The 22,287-nt window shown below is 38.1% G+C and overlaps 2 protein-coding genes and 1 long non-coding RNA gene across 5 annotated transcripts; 2 read left to right on the top strand and 1 right to left on the bottom strand.

Moving 5' to 3' along the window:
* Positions 1-1,108: 1,108 nt before the first annotated feature.
* gnb2 (guanine nucleotide binding protein (G protein), beta polypeptide 2) lies at positions 1,109-18,270 on the bottom strand. Of its 3 annotated transcripts, none has more exons than XM_048188106.1 (10): positions 18,135-18,270; positions 9,052-9,161; positions 8,302-8,340; positions 8,102-8,208; positions 5,392-5,455; positions 4,964-5,126; positions 4,239-4,305; positions 3,084-3,285; positions 2,772-2,988; positions 1,109-2,001 (listed from the first exon to the last, which is right to left on the bottom strand). In XM_048188106.1, the coding sequence occupies exons 2-10, from the start codon at positions 9,106-9,108 to the stop codon at positions 1,895-1,897; spliced, it is 1,023 nt and encodes a 340-aa protein (XP_048044063.1). In that variant the 5' UTR covers positions 9,109-9,161; positions 18,135-18,270; the 3' UTR covers positions 1,109-1,894. The 3 variants fall into 3 exon arrangements, with proteins under 3 accessions (XP_048044063.1, XP_048044064.1, XP_048044062.1); XM_048188107.1 differs by having other exon boundaries at positions 18,006-18,137; XM_048188105.1 differs by lacking the exon at positions 18,135-18,270 and adding an exon at positions 14,046-15,080.
* LOC125266960 lies at positions 10,335-16,436 on the top strand. The gene is made up of 3 exons (XR_007184587.1): positions 10,335-10,449; positions 16,046-16,173; positions 16,297-16,436. It is a non-coding gene; the product is annotated as an uncharacterized LOC125266960 (long non-coding RNA).
* Positions 17,484-21,972, top strand: LOC125266955 (zinc finger and SCAN domain-containing protein 12). Its single transcript, XM_048188104.1, has 2 exons — positions 17,484-18,377; positions 20,180-21,972. Exons 1-2 carry the CDS (start codon positions 17,720-17,722, stop codon positions 20,923-20,925), a joined length of 1,404 nt encoding a protein of 467 aa, XP_048044061.1. The 5' UTR covers positions 17,484-17,719; the 3' UTR covers positions 20,926-21,972.
* The last annotated feature ends 315 nt before the right edge of the window (positions 21,973-22,287 follow it).

The raw sequence follows: 22,287 nt of genomic DNA, 5'->3' as shown, positions 1-22,287 counted from the left end.
TTTACAACATTGTTAGACTCATAATTTCAATTGCTTGGCCTGTGCACTTGTAAAGTAATTAAAAAATGTTCATGCTTAAAGGGTTAGTTCACCCAAAAATTTAAATTCTGTCATTAATTACTCACCCTCTTGTCCTAAGAAGATCGTTCATCTTCAGAACACAAATGAAGGTATTTTTGATGAAATCTGTCCATAGACAGCAATATAATCAACACTTTCAAGGTCCAGAAAGGTACCAAAGACATTGTTAAAACAGTCGACATGACTGCAGTGGTTCAACCTTAATTTTATGAAGCGACGAGAATACTTTTTGTGCGCAAAAACAAAAATAATGACTTTATTCAACAATATTTTCTCTTCCGTCATTATCCTTAAGTAATTGCCGCAGTAAACACAGTGAAGGCTTCTGTGTTTACGTCCGAATGCCAGCTCAGTATTAGGCAAAGCTGCAAACATGAGCAGCACGATGCATGTCTGATGCTGACGCAGGAGCCGGCCAATAATGAGTCGGCGTTCTGACGTAGAACCTGGAGGCGCTGGACATATACAACATATGAGAATGACACAGAAGAGAAGATGTTGTGGAATAAATTTGTTATTTTTTTGTTTTGTTTATGCGTACAAAAATGTTGACTTATTTAACAATGTCTTTAGTACCTTTCTGAACCTTGAAAGTGTTGATTATATTGCTATCTATGGACGAGTCGGATACCTCTCGGATTTCATCAAAAATATCTTAATTTGTGTTGACAAAAAGATGAACGAAGGTCTTACGGGTGTGGAACGACATGAGGATGATTAATGACACAATTTTCATTTTTGGGTGAACTAACCCTTTAATTTAAGGACACTTTCTGTTTAAAACCATTTTTGGCTCACTGGTTGATGCCCAATGTAAAGTCTGGGTCCTGAAACAAAACCAGTTTAGAACAGCTACTATGAACTAAGTCATTTCTAATAATAAGTATTTACACAGATATGTGATCAACCTTTGGTCAATTATTTAGTGGCACTTTTTTTTCCAGCTTTCTTTATTCTCCTTAGGGTATGGAACACAGGAAAGCATGAATAAAATAGGCATTTAAAAAAGGTCAAATCTAAACAAAAATTAAAGACAAACATATATTTACTTGTATACTGGAATATGATGGCATACGCATCTATAAAAACATGGACTACATAAAGTGTGATCTATATCAACCAGGGCTGCATTTCCCAAAAGTATTGTGAGCCCAAGTTGATTGTGGAAACCATTGCCACCAATGTTCTCTACGATCAACTCCTCTCATGATGCTTTTGAGAAACGCAGCGCAGGACATTCCTGGTGGGTAACTGTATCAGAATCTTCCTATCTTTTCAACTCTACATGCTCATAGAAACATCAGTACTTATTTTTTGAGTATAGAAGACATAATGACAGTAAGTCAAAATTAAAATGAAAGCGCTTCAATGCATTAACTCCAACTCCCAAGGTTCGGTCTCAAAATTATCAAAAGTATGTCAAAAGTGTTTCAAATAAATGTTTTGGATTGTACACTCAAATCAAGATGACTCACTCAACACACATTCCTCCAAATGCACTTGTGTCTATTAGTGAGTAAAGGTACCGTGTAGGTCCTGCAAAGCTTAAGTAAGGGAAAAAGTGTGTGTGTAAACATTCCTATTTCAAACTCGTGGTCCAAACCTACCTATAGTGTAACTATATATGTATGCAATGATGTGGCACTGAAAAGATTTGGTGTAAACATATAACTAATTACCATTATATATAGTATGTACAGTTCTTTGTCAGGCATATGTGTCTGTGTAGGCAAGTGTACATCATATGTACAGTAAAGTACATACAGTGTGTATAATGAGTGAATAATGTGTACTATATGTGAGCTGTGTGTGGTCAGTTCCAGATCTTCAGGAAGCTGTCCCAGGAACCTGTAGACACAGCCATGCCATCATCTGTGACCCCAAGACAGCTCACACGATTGTCATGGCCAGCCAGCACTCCTGTAAGAGACATTGAGTTCAAGTGTAACAACAGGGTTTAGATTGGGCTAGATTAGAACAAAAAAAAAAAAAGTATGATATGACCATACATTATTCAAATGTTTGGGGTTGATAAAAGTCTCTTATGCTCATATAAATATTGAAATAGTATTAAAATTGTAAATAAATGTTCAAAAGAATGACATTTATTTGAAATAAACATCTTTTGTAACATTATAAATGTCTTTACGGTCACCTTTGATCAGTTTAACGCATCTTTGCTGAATATAAGTAATATTTTCTTAAAAAAAAAAAAATGTCTAACCCAAACTTCTGAACAGTAAGTGTATAGTTCATGAAAAAATAAGTAAAATAGTAAATGTCTCAATATCTATGTAAATAGCATTTTAAAAAACAAATGGTGTTTTTTGTTAATTATGAGCATTTAAAAGTTTTTTTATATTGTAAATATAATATTTGTGCAATGTGAAGCAATTACACTACAAGCAAGTGTAGCAATGTAACAAAACTCACTGTAGGCAGTTGATATTACTCGCTTAGTTGATATTAACGGGGCGAGAGCAATATAGTTACGTTACGATCGTCTGATGCAATAATTTGGTGTTAAACACTATTTTTCATTCATGTTCCCACCAATGCTGGACTGAACAATCCTCTAACCCCCTTAACCTCCTAAATCCTACATCAAGATTGTTACAGGACCTCAAAATTTACAAATAAAGCACATGGTTACAAGTACTGCCACATGATCAAAACGCCAGCATGCTCACCTGCTCGGTCTCCCTTCATGGCATCCCAGATGTTGCAATTAAAGTCGTCGTATCCAGCGAGCAGCAGGCGGCCAGAGCGGGAGAAGGCCACGGAGGTGATGCCACAGATGATATTATCATGAGAGTATAAACATAGCTCCTGATCTGCACGCAGGTCAAACAGCCTGCAGGTGGCGTCGTCGGAACCGGTTGCAAATGCGCTGCCGCTGGGGAAGAACTGAGAGATGGAGGAGAAAACAAGTGAAAAAAAAACCAAAGGTGATATATCCGAAATATCAGTAATGTGTATTTCTTTCAGCAGTGTTTACTCACACAGACAGCATTGATGTCCGACTCGTGACCGGTGAACGTCTGTCTGCACATGCTGTCTCTGATGTCCCAGAGTTTAATGGAGGCGTCGCAGGCCCCAGAGATGAAGGTCCGTGAGTCTGGAGCCAATGACAGACTCATCACATCTCCACTGTGACCCGAGAACAGTGTGGTCTGCTGACCAGTCTCGATGTCCCACAGAGCACTGGAACAAACACAAACACATGGTTAAGACTTACAACCTGCACGTACGTTATTAAATTCAAAAGAAGCTGTAACTGAAAGCGAACGGGCTGTTTGAGTACAGCAGTGGTTCTCAACTGGTGGGCCACAAGGACACGGACAGCAGGGGAAAACCAATGATAAATGCAAATAATGATAAACAGGCTTATCAACTTTCAAAAGAGAGGATAAACACTTCCTATATCATTTGCAGCTGATGTCCAAACTATTTTACCAAAAACTTTGTTTTTTGTGGTAAATATTGGTTGCTGAGATTAAAGGGTTAGTTCACCCAAAAATGAAATTTCTGTCATTAATCACTCACCCTCATGTCGTCCCAAACCCGTAAGACCTTCGATCATCTTTGGAACACAAATGAAGATATTTTAAATCTTCTGATTTTTAAAAAAATTTCTGTCCCTCTATTGACAGTCTTCAAAAAGTTTATCAAGAGATCATAAATCTAATCCATATAAATTGAGTCCATATTTTCTGAAGAGACACAATTGCTTTATCTGATGAACAGATTTATTTTAGGCTTTTATTCACATTTAAACATTCATCAGTGCACACATCAGTTGTAATAAATAGAAGCTCAAGCATGCTAGTCGTGTAACTGTCTATGGAGGGACAGAAAGCTCTCAGATTTCATCAAAAAGACCTTCATTTGTGTTCCGAAGATGAACAAAAGTCTTACAGGTTTGGAACGATGTGAAGGTGAGTAAATGATGACAGAATGTTCATTTTGGGGTGAACTAACCCTTTAAAATTAATCGTTAATCAAAATTTTAAATAATTAAAATTAAAAATATATTAACAAATTTCAATGTTTGCTTTTTAGGACATTTTTGTACAATAAGCAATTTTGGTACTAGCAAAACCACTTGAGAACCACTGTAATATAGTGTAGGGTTTCATATTTATTATTGAACACACCAGGTTGTGTCTCCTGAACTGGTGATAATTTGATTGTCATCTATGAAACGGCAACAGGAAAGGTAACCTAGGAAATGAACAGGCAGGAAGTCAACATGTCACACCCTGAAACTGCATGAGGATAATGAAATGTCTTGACTGCCATCTGATTCTTTTTTCTTTCAGAAGTACAGAAAAATTGATTACTGCCAACAACAATATTGCATACAAAAAATAAATGAAGTTGTAAATGAAGGTGTGAGTATGTGGGCCTCATTTATAAAATGTTGCGCAGAAATCGTCCTACATTTGATCTTATGATCATTTCTCAAATGTATTGTGTATGTGTGATTCAGAGAACGAACGTACGCACAAAGAACGTGTATATGCCTCTCTTCCAGATATGAAAGCTATAAATCGCAAATTATCTTGAAATTGTGCGAAGCTGAATGGTTTCCGATCTCCACCTTGTAAACGCCCTGTAATTAATGTCAACATATAAAACAGCACCAATCAACGTCCACATCCTTTACTTGAGAATGGCGAACGGCAAGAATTGCTTAGATTTCCAAATACCTGCAGTACTCCGACTCTCTGCAATAAGGAAAAGTGCTTACATCTGCTTAGAGCCTGATGTGACGCAAAGCACTTTTCCACATCAAGGACCATTTTTATAAATATGAGCGATGGCGTGGATTTTAGCGTACACACGTTTTATAAATGAGGCCCGGTGTGTGTTCTCAAACCTGTGTGGCCAGGCAACTCCCGGCTGACTCTAACATTGCCCTCTCTCGTCTTTAAGCTGTATATGGAGCAAATGTTGTCCAGTCCACCACAGGCCACAAAGTTTCCGGATGGCGCATACGCACATGTCATCACCCATGATGACCGTAATGGGATGGCATGCATCTGAAGTTTATAATATTGTGCATACAAGCAAAGATTAAACATAATAACAGGAAAAACACACATGCTGATAATCTTTACAACATAATATATAACTGATCTTTTGGCAGTGTTAGTAATAATACATTTTTATTTTAATGTGACCTTACAATGCACTTCCTACATGGTTTACATAGAAAGCTTAACTTAAAAACTTGGTTACCAGTTAATATCTACTTGGCCACACCATCATGTGCTGTATGTTTAACACTACGATGGAGCTACAGACCTTGTTTGTAGTGTAGCTGTCCCAGATTATGAGTTTTCCATCCTGCGAGGCACTAACAAGAAGCCTGAGGAGAGATGAAGAAAAGAAAATGGAAATATATAGTAGATAGATAATAGATTAAAAGTGCCGTAGAACGCATTTTCAAAAGATGTAGTATAAGTCTAAGGTGTCCCCTGAATGTGTCTGTGAAGTTTCAGCTCAAAATACCCCATAGATTTTTTTTATTCATTTTTTTAACTGCCTATTTTGGGGCATCATTAAATATGCGCTGATTCAGGCTGCGGCCCCTTTAAATTCTCGTGCTCCCTGCCCCCGAGCTCACGACTCTAATACATTGCATAAACAAAGTTCACACAGCTAATATAACCCTCAAAATGGATCTTTACAAAGTGTTTGTCATACAGCATGTCTAATGCGTAAGTATGGTATTTATTTGGATGTTTACATTTGATTCTGAATGAGTTTGAGGCTGTGATCCGTGGCTAACAGGCTAAAGCTAACATTACACACTGTTGGAGAGATTTATAAAGAATGAAGTTGTGTTTATGAATTATATAGACTGCAAGTGTTTAATAATGAAAATAACTCCGGGAATACAGTAATAAACGATGGTAACTTTAACCACATTTAACAGTACATTAGCAACATGCTAACGAAACATTTAGAAAGACAATTTACAAATATCATTAAAAATATCATGATATCATGGATCATGTCAGTTATTATTGCTCCATCTGCCATTTTTCGCTATTGTCCTTGCTTGCTTACCTAGTCTGTTGATTCAGCTGTGCACAGATCAAGACGTTAATACTGGCTTGTCTAATGCCTTGAGCATGGGCTGGCATATGCAAATATTGGGGTCATACATATTAATGATCCCGACTGTTGCGTCACAGTCGGTGTTATGTTGAGATTCGCCTGTTCTTCGGAGGTCTTTTAAACAAATGAAATTTATATAAGAAGGAGGAAACAATGATGTTTGAGACTCACTATATGTCATTTACATGTACTGAACTCTTGTTATTCAACTATGCCAAGGTAAATTCGATTTTCAATTCTATGGCACCTTTAAAAACAAAATAGATATGAAAGAGAATATAAGACAGGGAAATGGCTGGTGGTCTTACTGAAAAGTTCATGCTACACACCCATTTACTTTACAGAGGCAACAATGAATTTATAAACTAAATTTACAACTTTCAGTTGCACTCTCTTCATTTCTTTAATCTAAATTCATTTAGCTAGTGGGCAAGAAAAAAAAATTAACGAATCACCAAGCTTATATGTTATTATTTGCTCATATGTTTATGTTTTCTTAGCACCACCACTCTCTATGTACAGAGTATGGCACCATGGGGGGCATCAAATGGTGATTTTTTTACCCAGAAATCGATTTCCCGTTTGTTTTTTTTGTTTTTTTGTTGTTGTTGTTTTTTTTTTTTTTTTTTGCTTGGGGCACAATTTTGGCCCTGTGTTTTTATCTTCACACAGCAGCAACTCTAATTCGAACAGGTTACTAGTCTGTGGTGCCCCGTTGATCACATTGACAGCCAGGCCAGAATCCGGTCCCCCTTGGACTGCAAAGGGATTTGTAACATAAGACAAGATATAAGACAAGCAACGAATAGTTGGTTTTAATAATTAGCCTGCTAAAATTCCCTCATGCAATCTCTATGGTTAGCATGCTAATCCAATAGCCTATGAAAATAATATACACAGTGTGGAGTTACCATTAGGGTTACTATTGTTTTAAAAAGCTGAATTTCATTCTATGGTCAAATAAATATGGTAGTATTTTCAAATCAAAACCCATAATGATGTTAAATTATCTACTTAACGGCCCAGATATACTTCATTTTCCACTTTCCGCTGTGTCTCATACACAGTTGAGCATGTAAGACTTTCAAAGTACACTTCTTTTACCGTCAGCACTGATATATGCATTTGGCCCATGCGTACTAATGGACCTTTCTTTCCAAGCACTCAAATCAAATGCACTGTTGTTTGCCCACAAGTACGCACAGACACAGAGTCTCTGTCTCGTTTTGAAGGCTACATCCTCCTGAAGATGCATTTGTCAGCTGCATACGTCATTGCCTCATTTCACAAAAGTAACCATTGCATTCCAAAGTAAGAAAGAAATTACAATACTTCATGCCTCACAAGAAATAAAAGTCAATTTTACAATTGTTACTTTTCTGAAATGAGATGTCCTCCATGACCTATGTGGCTAAAAAATGCGACCTCTGAAGTACGCAGGCTTCGAAAATTTGATCAACAGAGTGAGTAGACTGTCAGCAGATTGTGATATTAATGAAAATTACATCACGTAGACAGTCCATAAACCAAAGTGGAACGTGGACAATGATAGTATAATTCTGACTTTATGGTTGTAACTGTAAAGATGGCATTCTAGTGCAACACATCCTTTGAACTTATGAAAGTATGCAACAGCTCAAAAATGACACTTTTTTTTAGATTGTGACATTAGTGTAGCCGTAGATGATTAGCTAACAAAGATGAGTTAACATGTGGGTCAGTATGTCATGTTGTTCATTGTCTTCTGTGCTGCCAACAAATGCAAAACCAAAGCCAAGTCACGACCTGCTGAGTCATGCTCATTTGCTACTTTTAAATTTTTGTTCTATTTGATGCCAGGTGTGAGAGCAGACTGTGGCACAGTTGTGAAAAGGCTGCAGATAAGAGATACCTGGAATCTGTGCCCCAGTGCATGGCGTAGATTTTAGCCAAATGCCCACGCAGAGTGCGCCTCGTCCTCATCTGTATCCTCCCCACCGGGTCCAGGCCTGCTGTTATCTACCAAACACGCACACGCCACATGAATGAAAACCCACAGACCTCTAGTCTGGAGATCACATCATTCAGGTTCTACATGTAATTACGTCTTACCTGAGTAAGTGTGGAATCTCCACATGCTTTCCTGGCATCCTGAAAAACAATTGACAATGTGAGCCGAGTTGTTGCGCTGTCACCATTTGCAGGTGAAGGTATGGCCCGTTTCTAAAGTTATCAGGATACCTCAATGCACACTTAATAAAATATATAGGAAGCCACAGTTGCATCACTAGAAATTCTTTATGGCACCCACACTGCTCTAAAAGGCAAACACAGTAACTGTACCAACACTGAAATTCTTTAAATCGATTAGATATCGATTTTCACAGTTTTCTCAAATATATTTTAGGAAACTGTAATATTTATAGCCCTCTGAGAAAAGCTTTTCATTCAAGTTAAACCAAATGATGATCCAAAATCCAAACATGGGTCTTATTTATTTTCTATTTAAAATTTTATAATTCAAGTATGGTTTTCATTATGAAAATATTCAAAGAAGCTGGCATGGTGTTACACTGTTTTCTCTGAATGTGAGCATAGTGGAGCCAAATCCATCTGTCATAGTCTAAGACACCCTATTTCACTCATAATTTGATAAAATGTTACTGATTTTGCAAAAGCTTTTAGAGCAGTTAGAAAATGAGGATCAATCATAAGTTGAACTTCATATAAATGTATTTAGCTTTGACATGATAAATTTACAGCCAACTGTCATTATGGCAACATAAACCCTGACAGGGTGATTAGGACCCCAACATCGAGGGTGTAAAATAAAGACCAGTGTATTTCAGCACTGAGACTCACTCTGATCTGATTACGCAGTTGCTCAGCCTCCTGTCGAAGCTGCTCGAGCTCACTCATCTTGAAATGATCTTTAACCTTTACCCTCTGACCTCTCTCACCCCCTCAGACACCTGTAGATTAAAACATGACATATGAATAATATTAGAGGACACACTGTTCCTGTTAAACCCAAGAACCTTTTTTAAATAATAATAAAAAAAATCTCATTTTGGTTAAAAGATTTTTCAAAATGTAAACAAACAGGAAATAGTAATCCTGTACATATTGCAAAAACATGAGGAAAGTTGCCACTCACAAAACTAAATTATCTGTAACATTTTGTGTAAAGATTTTTTTTTTTTTTTTACATACAAAATATTGGTTCATCACTGATCATTTCATAGTGCAGATGTGCTGCTGGGTTTAGATTAACATTACGGCATTACTCCTTTAATCTGGTATAATCTGGCTAAGAATCTATAAAATAATAGGATTAATGTTCCGAGAGTCATTCCAAACACAGAAACAAGAACTGGAATCAGGATTATAAAGGATAGTAAATAAAAGTGAGTGCGTCATACAGAAATAGAGAAGAAACGTTGCCTGACCTGAACTTGTACGTAAGGTTAGACATTCAAACTGGCATGCAAAAACACACAGGATTTTTGCATGAATTTTTACAGTCAAATATGTCACAAATCATCAACCAATCACATTGTCTTTTGGATCTTATAAACAGTTCTACTTTGCATGTTTTCCAGTTATAACCACACAGATCTCGGTGTGGCTATTGTATCAATGCTGATGGAGAGCTGTGAGACACGGATTTAACTTCCTCAACACACACAAACAAAAACAACACAACAGCAGAAGGAAAGAAATTAAATACTGTATAAGAGTCGATGTGTGAGGAAATTAAACACCCACTTTAAAACTTACATCACAGCTAATCATAGAGAAAGAAGCAGCAATGAAGTCTAATCTCATTTTACCTACAAAACTTTTCATTTAGGTAAATAGCTACGATCTGAGGAATCTTGGATAATCTACATCACTTAAAAACCTTTCTTTACTTTTTAAGATCTTCAATCAAGTTGGGAAAGGAGCAGCTGGTCAAGGGGAGAGGGGTTAGTTATCCCGTGGCCCATACTAGTGCACCATAATGCCTTCTTGACTGATGTGTTGTGTTTGAAATCGGGTATAAATGGGTTAGAAATAGCCTTAGGATCAAACATTATCTATTTATTAACCTATTGTTTTTTCCTTTTGTGTAGTGGTGTTATATTATTGTCAGCACTATGTAAAATAATACGACTTCATGCATTAATCATGACTTGAGGGGGCTGTCAGCTGATAAGCACCAAACAAGGCCACCGCCTCGGAGTAGGCAAATGTTTTCTCCGTCTTCACGAAACGCAGGTAAAATGTTTTCTGCGACAATTTGACAGGCAGAACCTCATAAACAGATGAGATGTGGAAACAGAATGTTGCATTCGGCTTCCATCATCACGTTGCCGCAGAATGGCGGGTCTACAGAACCATTTTCGGTTAAACCAACTTTCCATTTCATTACCGACAAAAACGCGCCACTGATCATATGTTCAGTGGATTTGTGTCCATTTATACTAGACGGAGTTCTGATAGCATTAACTATAAAGAATAGTCAGGCTTGGCCCCACCCCTATAGCTGGCATATGCACTCTGCATACTGCGAGTAAAGGGAAAAAAGTAAGCGGCATTTCTATCGTTTACTGGCACCATGGCCGCAACCGCTGTTTTCACTGAAACCGCATTTTATGTAAACCACGGGTCCTTTTAAACCAGGGAGACAGCTGCAAAACGTGCGTTTGCTTGATCACATGGGTTACGTTTGTATTTTAGTCAGATCGTCCTACGCCCAGATCAACAGACATATGCACAGTTAACATCCTCTTTCTCTTGCTACTGACATGCGTATGGCAAGCCGTTTTAACATGTAGCTCTTAACCCTTTCACACATAAGTTTAAAATATTCTGGCTGACCCCCAGCGTGAGTGTAGGCGACAGTTATTTAGAACGTATCACTTTATTCTTTCCATGGTGAAGCGTCATTGCTCGTCACGTCACACACACCGCAGCGCTGTATGACTGATATTCTGCTTTTATTTCATTTTTCCTTTTTTGTTCAAAATATTCACTAATTTGTTAGCTATAAAATTAAATATCTGATATTACGATTGTCAAATATGTGCAAGTGGATGTGTTTTGCTGTATAATGATCGCGTTAGTTGAGCTATACGCATTATGGGCACCGCCATGATAGTTTGTGCCGCAGGTTCTGTTGGATTTACAACAAGTGAATTCATCCACTTCTCCCGAAATACATGAAAGTAAGTAAGCTGGTGAACTGGGGAAGAATAGAGTAAACTTTAAAGTTACTTACACAATGTGTATCTGATATGAATAAAACGTGTCGTCTAATTATAATGTTACTGCCTATTCTATAGACGTGTATTTTACAAACTTTAAATATATTGTTTTGTTAGTACTTATGTGTATTTAAATGTCTGAAACCTAAAATAAACATTATGCAACTGAAAACACTGCATATTTGTGATATATGAAAGTGCTGCGCGCGTCCGTCTCTGGTTTAGCGCCAGCCAGCACATTTGAATTTGGCAGTTGATCACGTGATGCACTGAACGTTCTAATCGCATCTAATCGGATCATACGCTCCAGGGACCAGCCAAGACTGATCGCACCGGTGTGATCGTATGCATCAAAGGGTTAAGTAAAACTAACCGTATCTCTGTTACTTCTTTTTTGATCATTAGTGCGTAATGAAGTACTGACTAGTATCTTATAAGGGGATCTGTGTATGAGATATCAACTATTTACTTCTAACTGGTATGTATTCCAATAGTGAAATCTATTCCAGTTTTACTACTAATTAGTCACTAGTACTTATTCTTTATTTACTTCTAAGTCTAACTTCGAGTTTTTGAAGCTCCAAAAAACGCATCCATCCATGACAAAAGTAGTCCATATGACTCCAGTGGGTTAATAAATGCCTTCTGAAGTAAAGCGATGGTGCGCATGGAAGCCAGTGATTATAGTTTATTAAGGTTTTAAATATGGATGTTTTTCTTACAAAACCCCATTACTTTGCTTCAGAAGACCTTTTTAACCCACTGGAGTTGTACAGATTACTTTTATGATGGATAGATGCACTTTTTGGAGCTTCAAAAACTTGGGCACTATTCAATGCCATTACAAAGCTGGGAAGAGCCAGGATATTATTTAATATAACTCTGACTGTGTTCGGCTGAAAGAAGAAAGTCATATACACCTAGGATGGCTTGAGGGTGAGTAAAGGGTGTGATGATTTTCATTTTGGGGTTAACTATTCCTTTAAAGTTAGAGCAGCCTAATAATAACCTGCTGCTGTCATTAATGTTAATCAAAGAACAAAAGACAAAGAAAATCACTCACTGCTCATGACTGAATAACTTTTGTAGCTTTAATAAGGATTCATCAATATTCATTTTATAATTTATGCAGTGATGACTGTGCAGTTTTTGATTATTCAGTTTCTGTATATTTAGGTCTATACCTGTTAGACCAGGGGTAGGCAACGTCGGTCATGGAGAGCCATTGTCCTGCAGAGTTAAGCCCCAGCCGTGAAAAAAAAAACTTCACCTGCCTGTAGCCTTAGTAATCCTGAGGACATTGATTAGCTTGTTCAGGTGTTTGATAAGGGTTGGGCTTAAACTCTGCAGGACAGCGGCTCTCCAGGGCCAATGTTGCCTACCCCTGTGTTAGACCTAGCTGAAAAAATTAAAGCACAAATCCCTGATATATTAAAGGCATAGCTAAATGTGACATTTATTACAATGGGTTTATGTGAAGATTAAGTTCACTTACCCTTTTCACACGTAAATTAAAAATATTCCAGCTTGAACCCCAGTGTGAGTTTTTTAAGGTGACTGTTATTTTAGAATGTTTCACCTTATTATTTTCATAGCGACGTGTCATGCTTGTCATGTGACACACCACAGCCACAATAGCGCTGAATGACAGATGTATAGCTTTTATTTAGTTTTTCCTTTTGTATTCAAAATATTCACAAACCTGTTAGCTATGTCATCAACAACCTGCTATTCTGATTCCCAAATACGTGCAAGTTAATGTGTTTTGTTTTTTTAAAAACCTTTATAATGATCATGTTAGCTGACCTATAGCGCGTAACGGGCGCCGCCATGTTAGTTTGCGCCGAAATTCAACTTGCGCCGAAATTGCGCCGAAATACAACATATCAATTCATCCACTTCTTCCCAAATACATGAAAGTAAGTGGCCGTTGAAATGGGAGAAGAGTAGAGTAAACTTTATAGTTACCTACACAATGTGTATCTGATTAAAACAACACCAGTGTGATCAGTCTAGGCTGGTCCCCATAACAATGATACCGGCCTTCATTTATAGCGCTTAGTAAAGAGATGCAATTAATATTATATATTAAATATTTCAGGAGATTCAGTGTTTAAGTATTACAATATAAAAAATATATATATAAAAACGTTATGTGCAATTAATCGTGATTAATTACAAAAAATATGACTAATTAGTTATTTTATTAATCAGTTGACAGCATTAGTATAAAGCAATTAATGTTAAAACAGCTTGCCATAATCAGAGCTGTGGCGTGAGTAAAGCGCTGGAGGCTGCGGCCAGCTGAAGAACAGGAGGCTTCTGCTCCATCATTTCACGACTCACGGCTAAAATAAAACATGCAGTACCTTAAAATACAAATGTAATATTATAAATAATCTCTATAACATTCCTATTGATTGTGAATAACAACAGTTTGGTGACAAAACTAGTAAAATCCCAAATGATCAAAAATAAAGTTGATCCTCACATTACGAATAGACATAAAGCATTTTAATAATTTAAAACACCAATGTCCTTCCTACTTTTCATCATAAGTCTCATCTGGGTCCCACCATTCTGATGAATCTTAGAATTTAATAGTACCTGTTAATCTTCCTGTTTGGCTTTAGTCCCTCTCCGCGTAAAGTGAGTGGAATGCTGAAGTGGGTGGCGGAAGTAATTCGCAGGGAATTTTTCTGCTGGAAAATGATTAGGACTGCATACTGTCGGTTCTTTCCTGGTGCTTGTTAGGCCTCAGCGACTCTGTGTTTCATGTATGAAACGAATCAAAACGCTGCCATCAAAAAGTATGGAGCCACCATGTCGCCCTTTGATCGTTTAGAGAGGATGAGAAGAAGCCTTTTCCACGATATTCCTGATTTTAGCACACTTTGCGTTTGGGAAAAAAGCGCCTTAAGTAATATAATTAGCGACAAATGTAGGCGAATGTCCAAATACAGTAAAGCTTTCGAATTAAGTACGCGCCGTCGTTGTCTTTATATTGCGTTGCGATTTCGTTGATCCTCGCCTCTTTCCTTCCGAGAGCCTTCTTCGTTCGTCTTCTCCTTTTGGTCTTTTCGTTTTGGCCGCTGCTCCACGTCCAAGAAATGACCTATTCAATAAAATGCGAGGCACCCCGTTGCCCTTCAAAGAAATGAAAATAAAGTAACCAAAATCGACTTGGCTATCTCTCCGGAGGAGCGTATAACCAATCCATCAGTTCAAATGTGACTGTGCCAGAATAGGAGGCGGGGTGAATTCAACATAAACAACGGTACAGTTGTTTTCTAAATAATTCAAATAATGTGCGCTCGCTCTGCTGTCAATTCAGTCCCATATGAAATCATTCGGTCTGCACCAGAAACACGTAGCATCACATATGCGCGATTCAACCACACCCATTATATTGCGAATGTACCACTGCAGCGCAGACCTCCACCGCCAAACAGCGGCTCAGGGGGGTGAACAGCACCTCACACTGGAACACACTTGAGTTTAGGCCGCTAAAGCAAAATGTCAGTTCTTTCATGAAATGTGGAAACGAGAATACGTAGATCTCAATATTAATGTTTGCAGAAATGGACAAATAAATGACCTGTGATAGAATAGTGACATTCTACAGAATTCCCCCTACGCGGTGCGCAGTGAATACATGAATGCGCTCCTGAGCAGAGTGTTGCCAGATCGCGCAGGGGAGAAAAAAAACTGGCGTGAAAAACAAAAAACGAAAAATATTAAAACTAAACCGACTTCCCCTAAGAGTCATAGCGGAGCTGAGAGAGGGGAACAAACTATGATAGAAAGTGTAGCTATTTGGAAGTGTGATTAGTTGTTCAGTTTACTGGGTTTTGGAGGCCAAGGAGGACCATTAATAAAAATGCGACTGCATATTCCGAAAATAAGATTAAAAGACTGGCCGTATATTTTAAAGTTCCACTGTAAAAAAAATAAAAATAAGAATAATAAAAAAACAAGCCCAGAGTTATAATAAGCGGACATGGCAACACCGTCTGAGCACAAACCATGCGTCATAGGAAGCCTGAAGTTTAAAAGATTGCGTGTAGTTTATAAAACATATTTTACAGTCCTTTTTGGACATATTTAATAATCAATTTATTTCCAATATCTTTTAATATACACATCCAAAAATGTCTCGAGCATTTTCCAAACAGCTTATTATTACCCAGATAAGTTCACCAACCTCGCACTTTCTCGAATTACTTAGAGCTGTAATTAAAATTCCCCTGTAAGGGCACTCAGTAATGCAATGCGCACTTTCCCTCTAGAGACATAAGCTGCCACCCACCGGAGACACACTCCTAATTACACCTGCCATAATTACACGTTGAGGGGAGGGGCACAGACAGATTATTACTTTGTATTACTGTGCACTTGCTGATTGGTCCATATTTAAAAAAATTGTGTATGCTATAATTCTATGATTTGTCAACAGTTCATTATTTATTGTTTTCTTATTTACGTCTACAACTGTGCACCCTTTAAACTGACCCACACATTATGGAGTAGGGCAGAAACATATGGTTTATCCCTCCCCTCGCCAAATGTAGTGATGGTACATTCCACCTGCCCCTACTCCCCATTAGGTACTGTAGTAGCTGTGGATGAGTTGCCCAGCAACACCATTTCCAGAGAACCAAGCTAGCAGTATGTGGTTGGATGGACATGCACTGTTCTGCATTAATCCTCCACACATATATTTATAGCCACTTAGGTAGGTCACATAATATCTTACCCAGTCTGTGATGTAGTTAACTATATGACTATAAGCAATAAGAATACAACGATGTATAGAAATGTATTTAAAAGCTTTAAACATGCCTCCCTCTGGTAACAGATATGATGGACACAATGAGCGGAGGGGTGGCGATTCCAGAGAAGAGGAGGAGTGCAGTGTGATCACACTCCTTTCCACAAATAGGGCTCTGGGCTCAGATTCACAGACGACAGAGAAAGAGGAAGGTTCACATTCTGGAGTCAGACAGACCCGATTTTGGTGCAACAACGTCAAGTCTGAAATAAATAGAGTTTGTCTTATTCCATTTGTCGACCTATAGAGTGCGCTATTGCTCCTTCTTACAGCATGTTGGGGGGTTTCCAAATGACAATTATTTGAACTAATGGCACAATATAAATCAAACAATGTTTTAAATATGTAAAATAATAATAATAAATAAATAGATATGTAAATAATTAAATAATAACTATGACCTATGAATCAAAACTGTGATCATGAATCAAGACTATGAATCAGAACTTAAATCAAATGGACATTGTTCTATGAAACTTTTTGTTATTCTATGAAGTTATTGTTGTTTGATCTTTGACCCAACCAAAGCTGGAATGAAGTGATTAGTAGTGTTCAGCTTCAAGCTCCCTTTAATGTTTAACCCCGACGTGTTTAATCAAACAATGTCCAGCAGTGTAAAGGTCATATAGGAAGACAGCTGTTTCATGTGTAAACCAAGTCTCCCTCACTGATCTATATACATTTAAATAGATCAGTGAGACACTAGGCTTTTTTTTTTTTTTTTTTTTTAATTCTATGCAGTAGCCCAGCAAACAGTAACGTTCCACTAACATATGGTTCCCGGAACCAAATAAGAACGTTCTGGGAATGTTCTCTATTGGTTCTTTTTTGTAACCTTAAGAGAATGTTACCAGAACGTTCCCGGCAGGTTATTTGTATTTTTAGATTTTATTTTTATAATTACTCGAGGAAAAGTAGAAATACACTTCCACTTTGTCTTCACGGCGAATTCCTTAACTATCTAAGGAGACCACATCACGGAACACTGCATTCCTCAATAACAATGATCAATCCAATTACTTTTTTCATTTCAATAAGGACATTCATTCTTATATAGATCCACTTTTTATATTCAATATAATTTAATTAAAAATATATCTATATATTGTAAATCAACTAATAATAAACAGAATGGCCTTACAACAACTAACGGCTCAAAGAATGAAAACTACAAATCCCAGGTTGTTATTGACGTCATTAATCCGCGACACTGCTTGTGACGATAGCAGAACGCGAAGCTTGGGCAAGATATACAAAACACTTTAGGGTTTCTCTGCTTTTAACATTGTAACCAGGTAACGTATTGAAGTAATGGTAATGGATGTGAGGCCGTAAACTATTCTATTCTAGTCCTCAGTTAGCTAAGAAACCCAAGCCATCTCTTTTTAGTTCTGCAGCCACGCATGTAATTACATCTCACAGTGAAATACTGCCGTGAATCATAATAACCATGACTTTGAGCATGGACATCAGCGTTTCTTTTCTCAAGTGCGAGCTCGCCTCCACTATTGACAATGCGGTACGATTCGCAGTAGAATCTGTTTTAAAAGAAACAGCGCGAGTTGTTGGCATGAAGCTGGCCGCGGCTCGTAATGCTGCCGCAGAGTCGCACAGAGAGAACCAGAGCCTGCGCGAGAGACTGGAGATCTCCGAGAGCGAGCTGAAAGCGGTGCGCTACTACATGACCGCGGCTGAAAAGAACATCAAACAGTGTTTACTTCTCAACAGAAACCTGCCTGGGTCAAATATCGTGCGCCCAAACGCAGACGACGCACACGTTGTGTTTCCCTCACGCGCTGCGGTTGGAAGCCCCACCTCACAGGCACAGAGCAGAGATTCCTCCCGCAAAAGCTTCCGAAACTCACCGGGAAGAATCCACAGTCCTAAAAATCTACCCAGTGTTGGCCTCTGTCTCCCCACGGTACAGTCAGACTGGCCTCGTGAGTGTGTTAACCGCAGAAAGACACGAGGGTCTTCAGTAGGCAACAGTTCAGCACTCACGAGTGACCCCACGACCGCCCAAACACTTCTGGAAAACAGTGCTGTTCTCTTCAAACCAGAAGACCAGACAGAGGGCCCGTTTTACATCACGAATGAGGGTGAAAAAGGTTCGTCGTTGTTGTTATTCATTTTTTCATTCACCAATACTGCCAAACAAGTGTGATCATAGCTGTTTAGTAACTCTCTAAAGCCTGACATGAAATACTAGTCAGAAATTTGTTTGAAAAGGAACAATTTATTGTCTATCTATCTATCTATCTATCTATCTATCTATCTATCTATCTATCTATCTATATTATACACACAGTTGTGGTCAGAATTATTGGCACCCTTCATAAACATGATCAAAGATGACTGGTCTGTAAAATAAATCTGTATTGTTTATCCTTTTGATCTTTAATAAAAATCTAACCTTTCATTGAAGGAAAAGAATTGAAAGGGAGGGGGGGGGGAATAAATGTTAAGAAATAAAATGTTTTTATTTCATAACATTTTTTCTCCAACATTAACATTGTTTTTCTCCAAAACACATTGGTTGAACTTTTGTTCAATACTTTTTGCAACCTCCTTTTGCCAAGATAACAGCTCTGAGTCTTCACCTATAATGCCTGATGAATTTGGAGAACACCTGACAAGAGTTCAGAGATCATTCCTTCATGCAGAATTTCTCCAGATCCTTCAGATTCCAGCTCCATGTTGGTGCTTCTTCTCTTCAGTTCACTCCACTCATTTTCTTTAGGGTTCAAGTCAGGGGACTAGGATGGCCATGGCAGAAGCTTCATTATGTGACACATTTTTGTGTTGGTTTTGATGTTTGTTTTGGATCATTGTCCTGATGGAAGATCCAACCGCGGCCCATTACTAGATTTCTAGCAGAAGCGGCCAGGTTTTGATTTTTTTATCTGTTGGTATTTGATAGAATCCATGATTCCATGTATCTGAACAAGATGTCCAGGACCTCCAGCATTAAAGATCCAGCAGTATATTTAACCGTGGACATGGGGTACTTTTTATCCATGTGTGCACCAAACCCATCTGGTGGGTTTGCTGCCAAAAAGCACTTTTTTTTTTTGTTTTTGTTTTTTTGTTTCATCTGACCATAGATGTCAGTCCCTTTTGAAGTTCCAGCCGTGTCTGACAACTGAATATGCTGGAGATTGTTTCTGGATGAGAGCAGAGGATTTTTCATGAAACCCTCCCGAACAACTTGTGGGGATGAAGGTGCTGTGTGATAATTCTTTTTAGGCTTTCTGAGATTAAAGACTCAACTAATCTCTGCAATTCTCCAGCTGTGATCCTTGGGTGTCTTTGGCCACTCAAACTTTCCTCCTCACCGTGCATTATTATCTATAAATCACTCGTGTGGGAACTGTTGAAGATAGAACAGGTATAGTTTAGTTTAATTATGGTTATAACTTAATGTTGTCATGCTTTTATGACATGCCATTGCATTTGTGTTACGTACTGTATTGCAATAAAAGATGGGTGTGACAGCTTGAGCAGACTCCCAAATGTGCTCAACTACAACAACTCTTCCTCTTCTCTAAAGCAGCCCAACATGTCCTCACCCCCTTTCTTGTGTGTTCTCGGGGGCAAGGTTTATGTAAATTTTAGGGTTAGTGATGTCACCAACCCTGGTAGAAGCCTGTTGTTGTCCTTAAGCAATTTCTGTAAAATAAAATATCTCCCTTTGCATTGAACTTTGAGCATTGTAACTTTGCACATGTACATGCTCAAACAGCAACATTACACACTAACTAAAGCTAAAAAAGTGAAATCATAATCAACCACTCCTTTTAATATATCAAATAAATATGATACAGTAGGCTTTATAGGATTAAAAGCATGTCAGATTCAGTCTCTGATTAGAGGTTCATCCATATAAACATGCGTTTTCTTTGTTTTACAGACAACAGTTCTGCAGTTACAGACACTGAGAGGAGACATGAGGAGCCAGAAGTTTCAGGCCCCTCCGCAAACCCATCAGAGGACCCATCTGACATGACAAAGTTTGAGTTTGAAATGAGCACACCTGCTGGGAATGTTAATGAGCTGGAGCTGATACAGGTGATGGAGGACTCTGATGATGTCAAACAGGGCACCATTAAAATCGAAGACGATCCTGATTCACTCACATTAGAGCCGCATCCATCAGGTCTAGCTGTAGCCTCTTCATCCAACTCCATGCAAGAGTTACCACAAATCTCCTCGCCTCCAGTGCCGGAGAGCGATGGCGATGCTTTGCTGGCTTTGGCGCCACCTGTGGGGAGCGACTCCGGGTTCAGCGGAACCGTCGAGAGCCCTGATAAAGTGCACCGCTGCAACATTTGTGGCCGGGGATTCAGACGTTTCTACTGCTTGAAAACACACCAGCGCATACACACGGGAGAGCGACCGTATCCTTGCAGATACTGCGAGAAACGCTTCCGCCATTTGGACAGCTTACACAAGCACCAGCGCATTCACACGGGAGAGAGACCCTACCGCTGCGCCGAGTGTGGATGCTGCTTCAGAGAACTTGGTCAACTCAAAAAGCACAGACTCAAACACTCACCCACATTTGTTCCTGTTGCCAATCCCACCTTCCCCCTCCTCCCAGCCGGGCCCTCCTATGTCTGGCCACATCTCAACACACAGTCTTTGGATTCAGTCTAGGCATGTGATGGTATTGAGCTTTCAAAGCATGATAATTGCGGAAACTTGGTGTATGGTATTATGAAGGTATTGAATTAGGTTGAAAAGAAACAAACTTGTCGTCTTAATAATCTGGAGCATTTGAAGCAAATGCAATGTACATTTTTATTGGCCATTGTTTTCAAAGTAAAAATGTTTCAAACAGATTAAAGTGCAAAAGAACAAAACTATGTAAAGAATCAGAACATTTTTCAACCATTATCTGGATATCTTTTCTGGGCTGGCAAGTGTAAACAAATGCTTAGTATTTAATAAATATTAAATTCTTAATATGTGTTTGAATATAAATATTAAGTATTTGGTGGTGTTTGATAAGTACCATAGTGAATACAAATATTTGAACATTTAAATGCTATTTGACATCACTTCCTTGAGTCCAAAAACAGAAAGTTGCACAGCTTTGTGTGGGGTAACCTGGGTAACCGCTGGAATCCTGCTTTTCCATAAGTGCCATCTACTGTCAAAGAGTGAATTTGCATTTTCATTCAGCCGGTCTGCCATTTTTCTTCAGACTAATGCAAAAGTTGGACTGATTTATTACGCAGCAAACACGCACTCAGTTTTCAACATAAGCTAACGTGCATTCTAAAAATATAAACAATTTGGATAAAGGCATCTAGAATTATTCACTGTATTTGAAGTGTGCATAATAACAATACCTTATGCTCATTACCGCAATAAACCAAATAACGGCACGTCTAATTCAGTCTAAGGCCTATACATGTATGTTGTTGCGCAAAACACTCCTCACATAAAGTTCGTTCAGTAACAGTGTGGTCCAGAAGCAATTGGAGTTATATTGGAAGATATATATGCCTGATTGTATGAAGTTTTACGCATCAACATCATTTAAATCCATGTATACAAATGTACAAAATACTTTCTCAGAAATGCAGCACAACCAGAACATACAAATTATTTTCATGCATAAGAACAACTTGATGTTAATGTTATACTGCAGAACATTGAAATAGGTTCTGGATATGAATAAACTTCACAATTTATGCATTTTTCTGGTCATGAGAATTCATTTCACTCACTGTTTGTCATGTAACAATGTACATCCTGCATAAATCAGCACTTCAAAGATTTTTAAATGCATCTGTTTAACCTTTTGACGTGGCAAATAAAGGCAGAAAGACTACTAGGGGGGTATACAATTATTAAATATTATCCAATTATCCAGTGCTAACATTAATCCAAACTGAAAACAAGATTATAAAGCTTATTTTTTGGTTTGATATAAGATTATTTTGCTTGTTTTTAGAAAGAACTCACTTAATTTCTGATTTAATTTTCCTAAAAACAAGAAAATATTTTTTA

This window comes from Megalobrama amblycephala, linkage group LG4 (assembly GCF_018812025.1).
Source record: "Megalobrama amblycephala isolate DHTTF-2021 linkage group LG4, ASM1881202v1, whole genome shotgun sequence".
Classification (NCBI taxonomy): domain Eukaryota; kingdom Metazoa; phylum Chordata; class Actinopteri; order Cypriniformes; family Xenocyprididae; genus Megalobrama; species Megalobrama amblycephala.
This window is presented reverse-complemented; position numbering and strand designations above follow the sequence as displayed.